At 41.0% G+C, this 15,287-nt stretch overlaps 2 protein-coding genes across 2 annotated transcripts in view; one reads left to right on the forward strand and one right to left on the reverse strand.

The window, feature by feature from the left end:
- The window catches only part of uggt2 (UDP-glucose glycoprotein glucosyltransferase 2), a 44,969-nt gene extending 37,068 nt beyond the window's left edge, over positions 1-7,901 (reverse strand). The window contains exons 1-9 of the mRNA XM_069662774.1: positions 7,777-7,901; positions 6,466-6,548; positions 6,220-6,350; positions 4,123-4,235; positions 3,773-3,950; positions 877-973; positions 720-792; positions 456-556; positions 263-362 (exon numbers count right to left, since the gene is read on the reverse strand). Coding sequence (XP_069518875.1) covers positions 263-362; positions 456-556; positions 720-792; positions 877-973; positions 3,773-3,950; positions 4,123-4,235; positions 6,220-6,350; positions 6,466-6,548; positions 7,777-7,901 — 1,001 coding nt within the window. The remainder of the gene's footprint in view (positions 1-262; positions 363-455; positions 557-719; positions 793-876; positions 974-3,772; positions 3,951-4,122; positions 4,236-6,219; positions 6,351-6,465; positions 6,549-7,776) is intronic.
- Positions 7,902-10,769: 2,868 nt separating this feature from the next.
- Positions 10,770-15,287, forward strand: part of hs6st3b (heparan sulfate 6-O-sulfotransferase 3b) — a 72,427-nt gene continuing 67,909 nt past the window's right edge. Inside the window, exon 1 of the mRNA XM_069663366.1 lies at positions 10,770-11,381. Coding sequence (XP_069519467.1) covers positions 10,834-11,381 — 548 coding nt within the window. The 5' untranslated portion in view covers positions 10,770-10,833. The remainder of the gene's footprint in view (positions 11,382-15,287) is intronic.

Raw genomic sequence — 15,287 nt, forward strand, 5'->3', positions numbered from 1 at the left:
TGTTATTACAAACTGCCGGAGCCGAGCACACATCAAAAAGCTGATTAGATCTCCGTATTAAAGATGTACTTATTTTGGATAATGCGCAAACAAATGGCTTTACAAAAGACAGATTTCATGTGAACTTAGATAACAGCATTTGTTACGCCTGGATTCACACAGTGTAAAACAAAGTAGGGCTCTGAACAATGTGGATTTTGGAAAGGGACCAAATGTTTGAGCCAGTCAGCCAGAAAGCGAAAAATGAGATGCATTTTCTTACCTGGCTTTGCTCGGGAAGTTCTGACTGAGATCTCGCATCAGCTTCAAGGCTTCAAACTTTGGCGCGGACATGACCCTGGCAGCTGCCTGGAAACTAAGATCTGTGGAGATCACACGTTGAAACATCGACATTTATACATCTATTAGTTCACATGAAGTACTCATGTTTTCTTTCAATTATAGATAAAGCATACCTTGCATTTCCCACACTTTGAGAGGGACCATGTCGTTGGTGCTCTCCAGGAGATGTTTGCGTAGCTCGCCGAGTTGCTCCTGAAGTTCAGGGTGAGATTTCCTTAAGAGAGGGAAAAAGAAGGAAGCTAATACATTACAATGAGTTCTTTTTATGTCTTTATCAAGTCACACTGAGCACAGGATGCCCGGCAGCAATAACAGAAAAACACAAGGGATTAAAAAAACCTTTATGGCAATTAACATGATAGAGCTAAGCCACTTACCTTAACGTTCCAAAAACGAATCCTTGGACCTCATCGTTGTTATCCTCCTCAGCATTCGTAGCCGTCTTTGAATCTACAAAGTGAAAAGATGTGTTGTGGTTTATTGCCTTGGACACGGCAAGTCCAGCACTTAATGTTTGATCGGTTACCAACTGACCTTTTACTTTTGTGTCATCCACAGCTTTGTATTCTGTGCTTTTGATAGCCAACTCCACGCCGTACCCGGATAAAAGCATCTTTAGAGGCTTCGGCTTCTGCAAAAGAGTGAAAAGCAGATTCAGGCTTAAATGGAAAACAGTGTAGAGTTTGGGTTACACTTACATGACTGACACCATTAAGGAAGTAAGGCTTTCTTTATACAGCAATTGAAAAACACTCTGTTACAAAGTGCTTTACAAACACTTAGAAATACAAATGTAGAATCTGTAGGCAGGGATGTGGATTTTAGGGATGGCAAGTGTTCAGGTTTCCGTTTGTACTACGCTTGTAGTCCGAGTAATATTGACCAATCACGTGTCAGCAGGCTGCGGCGTATGTAGGAAAAACAGTCCGTGTGTAGAGCAGAAGTAGGCGGAACGCCGTAATGACACCCCGGCTCCCATCAGCAGCTATCTGACGATGATTTAGCTTCTTATTCATCTCTATAAACAAACATCTGCATGCTAACAGCTAACAATCCGTTCTAGATCTAAAATTCAACTTGAGATAAATTCCCTTGACGCTGTGTCACGAAAGCTGTTCAGCGCTCAGATTTCCCGACTTCCTCGAATCCGTCAGATCGATCCGACCTCAGTTCAACAAACAAGCATTTTAAAAGTTTTCTTTTCCTCTTGAGGACAGACCCGACAAAGTTTACATTTTACTTTTTACAAATTTGTATCATGATGTTGAAATTTCAGCAAAGGTAAGACCCGTGAATTAAAGTCAATCACAAGATAAACGGTTTCTATTTCTGTATACAATGCAGCATGCGAACACCCCAACATGTTCACTTTTGTCCCCAGAGGCTATTAGAGAAGGCAGCTATTGTTCACTGCAGTCACCCGGATCTTCAGATCTCGTTCAGCTGCAAGATTCGTTCATCACACTCGTTCACCAAGTCGTTCAGCGACACTTCTGGTTTTCACTCCTTCCTCACTCTCACTCGTTCATGAACGATGACAGCTCCCATTGCATTCACTGGTCTTCTCGTACAATCATCACCCAATTTGTCCATTACAAAACCTTCTGACTTTTTAATGTCTTCATAAATAAACATAGTTTAGGTTGTGTTCATCAGTCAGAGGTTTACACGTCTGTGAATTGGCTTTGTATGCACACCTGAAATACTTCCGCCCCACTTTTGTTCCTAATCGGGTCGTATCGTTCGGAGGAGCATTCACATTCAGTGAACGAGTGAAAGAGTGAGAGAGAGACACATTTGGTCAAGCGATACGTTCCATAGGTCTCCTAACCATCAATGACATGGTCATTTGATAAATACAGCCCACCTCCAAAAGGCTGTTGGCGCATGCTAACATCAGTCAGTCTGGTTTACTAAAAGGAAGAAGGAATTAATTGGGAAGCAAAGCAGAGTGAATGACAGGAATGAATTAGTGGATAGAATTAGTGGATGGGATCCGAGATTGCAAACACATAAATAATACGAAAACACGAAATTAAAAAGCATCTTTAACTTTACACGGCCAGAATTATGTGGCCCTTATTACTGTGTTCAGCTGCCCAAGCCAAATAAATCAAGCATAGACATTCTATTGTCAATCTCTATTAATAAACACTTTAGGAATAGAGTGAAGAACTCAGAGACTTTCAGTGTGTCACTGTCACAGGATGCCATTTTTCTAATAAGTTCATCAGATTTCTGGTCATCTGGTTTCGCCCCGGTATGCTGTATTGTGAAGCAGAACCGCCTGGAGCAAAAACAAGCTCAGTTGCAAAGTGGCACGCTGAAGCTGAAGCCTGCAAAAATTCTTTCTCTTTTGCAGGTTGCGGCAGAATCACGACTACCAAAGTTCCAAACTGCCTGGAGACGTTTACAGGGAGCTCGCTGACACGGGTTTCAGTGGCTGAGCAGGAGCACCTTGCCTGACATCACCATGTGCAGCCACTATTGGACTCTCAGAGTGTGCTGGTTTGAAGAATACCAGCAGCACAGCTCGGCAGAGAAGAATAATGTAAGGAGTAACGAGCCTTGACCTGAACCCCATCAAACACCTCTCACCAGTTGAGTCAGAATGCTGTCTGCAAATCTGTTATTATCGGCCAACATCCCAGTTCACTGCATGTGGCTCTAATGTGTTGTGTGTCTTGTGTGTTTGATGTGAAACTTCACCGTTTATTAAAAGGGATTTTTCAATACCGCACGGCCAGTGTGAGTTATTATCTATAACACGTTTTACCTCTGGGATCACAAAAGACATGGAGCGGCGAGCGCACGCAGCAGCAGACTCACTGACATTCAACCTTGACGCTAATGTCACTCAGGCTCAAAGCACTGCCTCAGTCTTTCACAGGCACAATCAGAAGACTTTCACACCCACATTCAGCTTTTCTTCGGCGAGCAAAACAACCATGCCTTAAAGAAGAAGAAAAAGACCTTTTACACCATCAACAGCACCTGTTTCTAAGTCCATTTGTGAGTTTGGAGGAATCTGTTCATTCTTTTTGAGCATTTGTAAGTAATGCAATCTGGTCCTTTTGATGATCCTTGCTTTTGTAAGTGTTACACAAGGGAATAAAATGGAACTGTGGTATCACTGCTGCCATTATACAAGTAAAGCTGAGACAATGGATGTCTATGGCACAGAGGAATACACAAAGGCTTTGCTACAGGCGCAATAGTTGTCAGATGGATAAATAAACTGTGGGCTTGATCTTCTAATGGGAATCGTCGACAACAAGAACAATATAACATATCACAAGCTGTATCCCTTTGAGCCTAACAGAGCCATTCTGTGTGAAAAGCAACACGTAAACACAAGATGGATTACTAAGTGGTCTACTCTTACAGGGGCAATTATATATTTAAAGACTTAAAAAGCATCTCTACTCACCGCTACATAATGCCGCAGCACGTATATAAGGGTGCCCTCTTCAGCTTTCTCTGACAGCACCTTATGAAAGGAGGTGAACTTCTTGGTTCCAATCTCAGCATAGAGGATCACAACAGGCACGTCTGATTTATTGGTCCCTGGATATGTGTGATCGTTCTTGTACAAATATGGTTTAGACCTGCAAACATGTGGAATTGTTAAAAGAATATACAGACATAAATAGGTATCTATATAGTTCAATCAAAGCTGTCAAAGAATAGCATGTTAATAACAAAGTAAACTCTTTGACTTGTGCTGCACTGCAGATGGATTTTATCCACAGGGGAGGAGACGGTGCCAGTCTGTGTTACCTGCCTGCTGCTGCCTTCAGGAGCTTCTTGATGTCCTTGGTACTGCAGCTCTGTTGACCATGGATGGAAACAAAGGCAGGGCAGGCCTCAGGTGGAGGCTCATCGCTGGCTATCTGTTGGGGAGCAGGAGGGAGAGGAATGAAGTACAACACACTGGCTACAACATAACATACAAGACAATGCTATATACTGTTATTATCCCGGTGGGGAAATTTGCCTTGCTGCACACATAGCTTTCTCCACAGTGGTCAAAGTAATGATGATAACACTGCCAGTATCTCAGAATCCGTCCACACTGTGGTTACTCACATTGATATTCATGTGTTTCTGGCTGAAGGAAAAATAACAAGTCTGTTATTACAGAGTCTAGAACTAGCCCTCATTCTTGAACATACCCCAGCATTAATCAGAGTACAATCAGTTAAGTGATTGATGTATTCTCAATATTCTCCAGTAATCACCACAACAATTTACACTGTGCAGCGCAACACTTCATTCCCCCTACAAAAGGCCATTACTCACTCAAATGTTTCACACATTTGAAAATTGGAGAAATTCATCAACCAGTGCATCAGTGTCACTGAAATTAAATTCCTCCTCATCACTGCAGAAACCATGCCTATTGAAGGACTTAGGAATTATGTATAGAGACGGCCCTGAGTCACCCTACTTTAAAGTGAAATTAAAGAAATATTATTTTAGAGATATTTAAATGTTATCTGAAATAAAGATCAGTTTTGATAAAGATGTTTCACATGCCTACCAGCAAAATAATATCTATGCTAAACATACAGTATATGATGTGTTTATCACATAGCTTTGAAATATAAAATTGTTACTGCCTAATTCATCTTGTTGTCATCCTGTCATATAAGTATCCTCATGCTTCATAGTAAAGCTTTATGGAGTTTCTTTAACTAACAGAACTTTAGTCTCAGACAAATCATTACACCTGACGCCAATTGCTGATGGGTAAAACAAATCAAGCAGAATATCACACATTGTACATCACTGTATGAGTTTAATGCTAATTCCAACATGCCGACATTCTCAGAGTGAAAATGCTGAGTTTAAACACACTTCTTGGTGTCTGAAATCAAGCTAAAACTGAACTGAAATGTAAGTATGCCAATTGTCAACTGTTACAATTATGATTACCTCAGCCTTTATCATTACTCTGCTTCTCGCGCTAATTTATTTTTTCGCAAATTTTCACACTAGTGTACCACTATTGTTGGCATTGTAACCATAAGTATGTATTACCTGTTGTTGTTCATGTAACAAGGACATATGTTGTTGTTGTAACAAGAACATATGTTGTTGTTGTTGCTCTCTTTGCCTGTCTCTATCCTGCATCTCCTTCTACCCCATTTTCGGCCCATCCGGTCGAGGCAGATGGCTGTTCAACATGAGTCTAGTTCTGCTCAAGGTTTCTGCCAGTTAAAAGGAAGTTTTTCCTTGCCAATGTGTCGAATATTGCTAAGTGCTACTCATGGTGATTCATGTTGGGCCTGATTGATTGAATTGAATATATGAGGCTTGTAGGCATGGCTACTGAGTAAAAATATAGGGCCAGTTTCCTCATCTGCAGTAGACCTCCGGTCAGAGGGGGACACAGGAGGGGAATTCAGAACTATGACCTTACTGGAGTTTAGGTAGAATATAAAATATTTTGCATTTGCACATAAGCAAGAACAGCATGCAGATAAATTAATCTGAGAGTAAAAGCAGTCCGATTAATTTCAGACAATACAAAGTTCGTCACTGGATCAATTACAGATAATTAAACTTACACATTTAAATTCTGCAAGAAACTACTGAGAGAAACAAAAAGTACTGTTGTAAGAAAAATGACTTATCGATGTGGAGAAATTCACACTGTGGTTTGAGAATAATGACAGTCAGTTAAAGACTGTGCCAAAACAATTAAAAGAAATGTATAGGCCTGCAAGAGCACCCTGGATCAATCGGAGAGGGAAAACATACAATGTAATTGCCTCTATCATCAAGTGGACATGGTGCTCTTGTAATATCCCCACGCAGATTATTATAAGGTTTTATAATAGTGACAATCATACTATTTTGATCACAACATACCTGCTGGGATGCATGAACAGCTGGTGAGTATGACCGCAGGGCCAGAGCAAATTTGAGAAGGTTTACTTGAAGATCTGTGAGGAACTGGGCCGCCTTCTTTATGATCAAGTTGTAGTAGGAGCGCACAGACTCTGTGAGACAAACAAACATTTGTGATCATAAGGCTATTTAGAGGAAATGCACACCTGATTCGTAAAATAATTCAACCTCTAAAATCAAAGCATTAGCTTGCTTTCAACAACATACCTCCTTGCTTGTATACAGTGAGCTCCTTCACAGTGTCAACAAACTGCCAGAATTTCTCATTCCCATCTTCTCCAATAAACTCGCTGCACAAGAGAAAATGAAAGTATAGGCACAATTAGTCAGGAACCACAGTATGTACTAAGTAACCCAACAGTTAGAGCTACACACCACACATTCATTTTATGTTTCCGGGAAATAACTGTGCCCAATTTGGTCGCATAATATCAGCACAGCAATTCACAGTCATAAAAAAGTCTGCAGACTATTTTCACCCATAACAAACAGCATCACACGTTGAGAACCATAGCTAATGGTAACACCCAAAGAATAAGAGAACATTATGCATAGTAGGTTATTAGCACAGTTAGCAACAAAATAAATTTCTTCTGCTATTTAGTTAAATTGTGTAAGAATAGTAAAGTGAGATCCACTAAAGCAGCACATATCTGGAGCACTATACCCACAGGACTAAGGAACATTACATATTTCAACTGCTGGTTGCTGGACAACCAAATGTATGCTCATAATCTGGAGTAGTAGTTAGGTCATGTGTTCATTGTGATGTGTTACTTATGATTTTTTATTGTTTTTTATTGGGTTTTATTATAAGCCATCAACCTGCCAGGGACTGCAGATGTAAATTAGCCTTAATGGCTAAATCTGGCATATTTACATGATGTATTCAAGTGCTCATGTTGATTAATAAGCATTGTCTCTTTTTAAATAAATAAAGGAATTAAAAGAAAAACTAACTCTGAAAATAAATCATGTTTAACCAATTTTAGTAAATATTGCCAATGCCATACCCACGCTGAGGACAATGGGGTCGGCTTTTCTGTATTTTTAATGGAAATTCAAAAGGTTGGACTATTGGGACTTAATTTTCTACAATTAAAAACTTGGACATAGGGGCTATTTAATAGGCTGCCATATTGTAGACTCAATATATTTAGATAAGACTACTTTTAAGTGTAAAAAGAAAAGAAAGACAAGATTCCAGGAGTTCAGTCGTAAAATGTACTTGACAGAGGACTTGATGAGAGCTTTCACCTTCATGGTAGGATATAAAATTCACAAAATATATAGCTGCCAATTAAAACATTGAACACAATTTGACCAAAACAAATGTTAAAACTAATTTTTAGACTTTCTGTTACTGTAAAGGTTATTTTTTAAATTTGATATATGGTGCATTTGAGGGCTTGGACTCATGACCTCTTGACAATTTGGCTTTTAGCCCCGTTTACAGCGGATATGTGAGAGGCAAAAATAGCATGGTCAGTTACCTCAGTCAGTACGTAAGTAAGTTACCTTGTCTCCAGGAGGAAAGGCGTCATACTCCACTTTGCTTTCAGGCTGGCAGTGACGCCTTTGGGTGCTGATATGGCATGATGTATGTTCAGCAGCAGTAGTGACAGCACAATAAGGTTCCTCATTATCTCCAGCGAGACGTAACATGAACCTGCTGTGGCAGAAAGCAAACACCGACACCGTCAGTAAGTAACAGCTCCTTTGGCTTTTAAGAGGTTCCTGTCAGTGCCACGTAGTAACTCTCAAGTCATTATCTTAACCACAACACTGGTGCACATGTACGTCTAAAAGTCCCTAAGAAGCACAATGTACACCCTTGTTGACTAACGTAACATAAGAAAAGCACGTCGACCTGGTTGTTAGCTCGTCCTACTTTCAAGATAACGGTCATTCAGAGGGTCAGATAGAACATTCTAAAGTAAACTTAGCTGTAGCATAAAGGTGACAGCAGCGTGCAATTAATGAAAACTGTGATTTAATTGTCAAGTCCTACAAATACCGGTTTCTACAAACCTGGAACGGTTTATATTATTACAAAATTTTACTATGTTGCCATTAATATATCCCTCACCCCGTTACTGATGCTGACCGCTTCCATACAAAGCAAAGGGCTTCAGTTAGGTATTTTGGGAAGCTAACAGCCTTCACAGTTAGCTAGTTGCCTTGGTTGCCGCATATTGAGGTGGCTCGCGCTGACCGTTATTCGCGTTTAAAATAACCGTTGAATTAAAAATAAAGCATAGCATTTACATTTTTTGCAAATACTTTTATTTGCGTTTTTCTTAAGAGTAAAACAGTGAGACGGAGTTTCAAGTAAGAAAATCTGATAATAAAGTTGTAATTTATTCAGGCACCGCGGTAGACAGCTATATAGACAGACGCTGAAGCTCAAACACTTTTCCCACCAAACACATGAGCATGTTGTTGCTACTGTGTGCAGTAAGTGAGTATTTACAGTGTGAATATGGATGAAACTATCAAGTCTTCAAATGTCACATTTTGTCCATGAAGGGTTCACATTAAGACGGAGCAACTTACATCAATACAACAGTAATCATAATAGTTATTATTCCAGCAATTTAGCATCTGTTTATAATTGTGTATTTGTGTAAATAGATGAAAAAGGAGTGGTTTAGCGAGGAATGAGCTAAGTAATCTCTATAGTTCATAAACTGAAGCCGCTTCAGGCTAATTTCCATGAGATTTCCCTGCTTTCTTTGACAGCATCTTGTAAAGCAGACTGTATACATTTCGAAAGAAGCCAAGACACCACTTATGACAAGTTCTGAAGACTTTGTAAAGCTTCCTCCAGAGCCACACAGGATATTAAAAAAATATTGTTTTGCAGGCTGTCATGTGCTTGCCATGACAATTTAATAGTTTCTGGTATTTAAACTGGGTGGAAGGCTTCTTCAAAACCAGTTTGCCATTCAAAGTCGGTGTCATTCATGACTTTACAGGTTTGTTAAAGCTCCTGTGAGGAGTTTTTATCTGGTTATGAAACAGACTGAAATTAATTCTGATTACTCTATATGACCTACAAAAGCAAACCAGACCATCTGCAACAAGTTTGATTATTTCTTTATAGTTATTTTTAATGCCTGAAACTGCTGGTGGGGTGTAGGTGTCAGATGAAGTGAATAACTGCATGCTGCCTTTGTTAACATTTTCCAGGGCAGAGCTTTAAAGTGAGTGATATGTATGACTGTTAAAGAAAGAAGGATGAGATTTTTTGTTAAAAACCATCACTCATTTGCAGGACAAAATCAGCAAAGAGATAAGAGGTATGGCTTTGTCCACTGGGGGCGCCAAAATCAACACAAACCAAAAGTTCCTCACAGCAGCTTTAAAAAAATTTCAGACAAGCCCTGGGTATTTGGCAGCTGACCTTTAACAGTGAATGGCATTTAATCAATTAATTTTTAATAATGGAGTTCCTCTCTGCAATAAGAGAGGAACGCATAAAAATAGATAGATAGATAGATAGATAGATAGATAGACTTATTTATTAATTAGTAAACTGTAAAATACATATACTGTATCATGCAGGCTACTTAATCTATATTGTATATTATTTTAAGTGCTATTTAATTAAACTGAAATTATTCTTCACAAACAATGCAACTTTGTTCTGTAAATGTGTCATGCCTTTTGCACCAATATTTTAGATGCCTCCAATAAACCATAACCATTATTGCTGCAGAGAAAGCAGCTGTTTCACTTTTAATTGGCTCCCCAAACAGTAGGCTACTGTGATTTGCGTGGATGTTAAACTGGGCTATATAAAAAAAAGGCTATATCCACTGGCAGCTACAGTCTGTAAGCAGAGGGATATCTCTTTAATCATGAAAGGTCACACTTGGATGAATGCGCTTAAAAAAGTTACAGCGGATTTGGTATTTATATGTGCTTAAGTCTCCATGTTGTCTCAGCCCAGAGTCCGTGTGGGCTTCTGGCTTTGCACTGTGTTAAACAAGATTATGGGGCGGACGGGATGGGATGTAGGAGCTCTCCCAGCCCCACCACCACCACGGCGACGATGAGAGCATAACGCACATTAGTGGGCTCGGATGCAGCAGCAGCAGCAGCAGCAGCATCCTCTCCTCTCTGTGAAAAGCTCTGCTTCAGCACACTCAGTCAGACCGCCAACGAGGATGCCGCCGGGAGGATGCAGCGTAACAGTCCGAGACATATCTGCTGAGATAAGTCTGTCACCGGAATGAAGCACACTGCGATTTAGACTGTGATCAGCACCACAGAAGAAGAAAAACTCATCACCTGCCTCATTTTTAACTTGATAGGAGCGGATGCAGCTCTTCAGAAGTTGGACAGCCTGAAATGTTTATGCCATGACTCTTGACTTTGGACAAGATTTCCAGCGCAGTGCAGCCGGCGTGCAATGTTTTAGCAACCAAAAGATGGACTTCTTCTTTCTGATCAACATGTGGCATTTCAATATAAGGCATCTATCTGTGGCTATGGAGGAGTATTGATCCCCGGAGAACCCATGGGTGCTGCTTATTATTCACAGTAATGGAATGAAGACACTATCCTGTTATGATGGATGATAGATCCAGTAAGCTAATCTTGGTTCCTATTTTAGCTGTGCTTTTTGTTATGATAGGTTACCAGTACATATGCCCCGCTGGCAGCAACTCGTGCCACTTTAAGGCTGGGGAGAAATTCAGGGGGGTGAGCCTACTTTCCAGCCCGTACATGGACAGCGATGATTTCTACAGAGATCAAGATCTGGAGGATGACAGCCCCGCCAAAGTACCGTCAAAATTCAACTTCACCGAGAGGGACCTCGGCAGACACGTGGAGTTCAACATCAAAGGGGACGACGTGATAGTGTTTTTGCACATCCAGAAGACCGGAGGAACCACTTTCGGGAGACACTTGGTGAGGAATATCCGCTTGGAACAGCCGTGCGACTGCAAGCCAGGGCAGAAGAAATGCACGTGTCACCGGCCAGGGAAAGAGGAGTCCTGGCTCTTCTCCCGGTTCTCCACCGGCTGGAGCTGCGGACTGCATGCAGACTGGACCGAGCTTACGAACTGTGTGCCTGTCATTATGGATAAGAAGGAGGCCCAGAGGAATAAAAGGTATAGGTGTGTGTGTGCGCGCGCGCGTGCGTGCGTGTTTCTTGTGTGAATGAATGAACTGTTAAAGCAGGGACAAGCTTCCAATAACCACCACAGCCACAGAGCAAGTCGGTCAAAGCAAACGGGCATGAAAGACGGATGCTTTGTGGCCCAAAAAACCACTGGAGCCCCATGATAAATTTATACTCCAGTTTAATTTAGTCCTGGTGTAATTTTGCCTACTGCCTGAAATAGTAAAGTGTACAGTGATGGATGGGATGGGTACTTGTGGAGTTCACACAGAAGTGATAAACAGTGAAAAAGTCAGGAACAGAAGAGCTACTTTTAAAGATCAGAAATAAGACATTTACCAGCGAATAGTTACAAAGAAATAACCAAGCAATTACTTTGCGTGCATTTGTGGAAGGTGGGGGTATTTAAACACAACATTTACAATTGTTTTTGTTTGTGTTTGACCTTCAGACACGTGAATCGTCTGTGTTTTTCCTTTGTGTGCACATCAGCCTCTCACAATTTCCAACTAGCTGTGCAGGTGCTGTGATTCTCCCAATCTGTGCACTTAACCAACTGCACTGAACCCATTACTGGACTCCCCTGTCTGAAGCAGAAATGATGATGTTTGTGGCTCTGTGGTCTGATTCAACGTGACTAGATCAAAGCTCTAATTGCACCTATTATGACACAACACTAACTTTTAATCTATAAGGAAAAAGTAATTTTCTTCGCACATCTCTGTCGATTAAGTTGTCAGATGTTGAGGTGTATTGTACTTGAACCTGACCCCTACACTAGAAGACACAACTCTCCCTGTATCCTTGGCCTTTGTGTCCCATGTGTTGTACCCTTAAAGGCGTCCTTGTTTTTGTACAGAACAAGTGCACTTTTTCTTAAATTTCAAGCCATCTTATATCAGGACAAAGTTCAAATTACCCAAAGATGTTTGATTTGAAAGATGCAAAGAAGTTCTGAAAGAGGAGAAGCAATGCATGCCTGCTTTGAAATGCAGTAGACAATGTGCTATGTGAGAGAGACGCAGTACAGTGACTTAAGCAGGCACATTTTAATGAACTCGTCACTGCGGGAACAATTTGTGTGTTTTCACTCAGCAGAGTGGAGGTGTGTGTTTGTCATTGCTGGAGCCACTTCATTAAAATAACACATTAAACGTCTATTACTCAGCTATATATCCTCTAAGATAATTGCACTTCCACATTAAAAAAGCGCAGACCAAAGCCCTGTCACAAAAGTTGAATTTTTGAACCGCAGACTTTCTCCCTCTGTGTTTTGAAAAATACAATCTTACACCGAAGTACGCGAGCACATGATTTATTTCTGCTGTGCCAAGTGTTTCCTTTACTCAGGGAAGTGCTCAGTTGATGCGACAGCTCTTCATTTCACAGCTGCAGCATCTATTCTGCACTTACAGTCCTCGCAAGCCCTTGTTCTTTAGCGGGCTCCCGCTGCAGCTATTCTGAGATAATTCAGCCTCGACCAGGACTGTTGGCAGACACACTGTGTTAGACCCGCTCACTAACCAGCCGCTGCACACAGCACATTTGCTAAATGAGATGACTAATGGCATTATGCAGATTTTGTCTTCATAATATTATTTTGTATGAGCAATGGCTTCATTATAATATCTTAAATGGTATAAGGTCAAAGTAAAAAAGAAAATTTGCAACATTAATTTGTTATAAAGATGCACTTTTTACATAAATCTTTCGTCCACTTGCAACAGGGAATAGCAATCATACATCACTGCCAAATTCAGATGGCATTCTCTTGTTGTGCGCTTGAGAGCCTCTCAGATTGAGTGGCTGTCTTACCGCAGTCCCAGACATTCACCTTGCCAGCTCTTGAGATGGCAATAAAGGGGGGGGAGGCTGAGGCGTTTTTTGGGCGGCGATGGCACTGCCTGCGTGGCACAGTATGGCCTTTACAACCGGGCAGAGAGCGGTGCGCGCCGAGCCAGCCGTGCGGCCCAGGAAAGGTCAGGCGTGTCAGGCTGGATCAGTGTGCGTGTCCTGCGGCGCTTCTCCCCTGGAGTGTGCTGTCAGTCAGGGGAGAAGTGGAGCAGGAGGCAGGCCCCCGAGCTCCTCAGGGGCTTTTTGGAGAAACATACCTCTAAGTGCAGTCCTCTTAAGTTGCTTTGTGGAGTGCGTCATGGCATTACCTTGTCTGCTGACTGAATATGGGTTGTTGAGCAGGTTGTTTTCCTCTCAGGTGCTTTCAGGGGCCTGCGACAAGGACAGCGGCTGGAATTGTGTCGTGGAATTGACGCACGTTCATTATCTTATGGTCTGGATTTACTCTGGATGATATATTCAATATAACACAGGTTCACAGCAATATCTTTTCATCACTTTCCATAAGGGTAGGAACATCTGTCACTGAGATTAAAATACTGTGACACAGCTTTATTGATATAGCTAGAGGTCTGAGGTGAGGAAATTTCATTTCCTATTGTATAGTAAAGCATATATTATGCGTACAAGTCCATGTATAAATGTATGTATTATCACTTTAGTTCCATAAGAACACTATATTTGCATTTGAGCAAATGCCAGTGACACTTATTTTGAAAATCCCCCGCTGATATTCTTCCTCAGACATGTCATTTAAAGCGCCACATGAAGCCTTTGTCACACATCAGAGACACTGAGAAAAAGCCCCTTCAATGGAAGCACAAGGTCACCCAACCAGCTCACAAAAACATTCATGCATGCGCATTACCATTCGTGCAACCGAGCAGAGATGCTGCTTCTTCTTCTGGTGAGGTGACACGCACTTTCACACGACATCCTCTTAGTGCTCGGAGTGTGTGCATGGGTGAAGACAAATAAGTAACCACTGATTCAATCCGAGACTTTTATTCATTCCACATTGTTCTTCACAAGTTTTATTATTCACGTCTACCCTGAAAGAGGAATAAACACACATGGTTGACGTGCATTGAAACACTGAAGTGGAGACTGGATGTTTTGTTGATACTCTGATGAATAGCATCTCGTACAGCAGGCGTCTGTAGAGGATAAACAAGACGAGATTTGTCAGCTGAATAAAAAGTTTGTTTAGTCTACAGAATTCCTCCATGTAGCACTTTGTTTCACGTCTGAGTTTGTGTTGCACTTATTTGAACTTCTTTAATGTTTCTTTTTTCTTCAAAGAGAAATGCAGCGGAGCAATGTATGCACTTTGGTGGACCATCTATTATGCAGATTTTCTGGGTTCAAGCTCGGTCCAAAGCAGTACTTCTGAATCTGTAGGATTCTTCACTAATGAAATTCATATTTATTTGTAGCTCTTTATAATAAAGTCAACACTTTATGTGTTGATCTCTGTTTCTTTCTTTGCCTGTCTGGTGAAAGGCGATATCTTAAACACTTAAAGCAAATTAAGGTGAAAAGTAAGGTCATGAGCCAGGGGAAAACATAGCCTAAAGTGCGCTTTTTCTCTTAGCAGTCTTTAATTCCATTTAATTTAATTAAATTTAAATTTATTTATTCTTGTAGGTGTAATTGAGCAGGGCCGAAGCACAAAATTCCAGATCCTTTATTTCCCTATGGGTCCCCCCCGAGCCCCCCAACCCCGACCGACTCCCCTTAATAACCAGGACAACAAATACGCATAATTATTGAGGGGAAAACATGGTTAAACACAAACAATCAAAAGGCTTTCTTTTATGTATCTAAATTGGCCCCTCCCATTTCAGCCCACAGAATCCTTGTGTTCAAGAAAACCAGTGTTGGTTACTTTTAAAAGTAACTCTTTACGTTACTGCGTTACCTACTGAGAAAAGTAACGCGTTACATGACTTTTGCATTACCAAAAATTAAAACCCCCTTTGCAACTCATGTTGGTGTCTGCTGTACGTCTACCTTTGAATGTTTTGACTCAATCGTCATT

Source organism: Semicossyphus pulcher, unplaced genomic scaffold, assembly GCF_022749685.1.
Source record: "Semicossyphus pulcher isolate SPU_LCO1_2020_fin unplaced genomic scaffold, fSemPul1.0.p SCAF_15, whole genome shotgun sequence".
Lineage (NCBI taxonomy): Eukaryota > Metazoa > Chordata > Actinopteri > Labriformes > Labridae > Semicossyphus > Semicossyphus pulcher.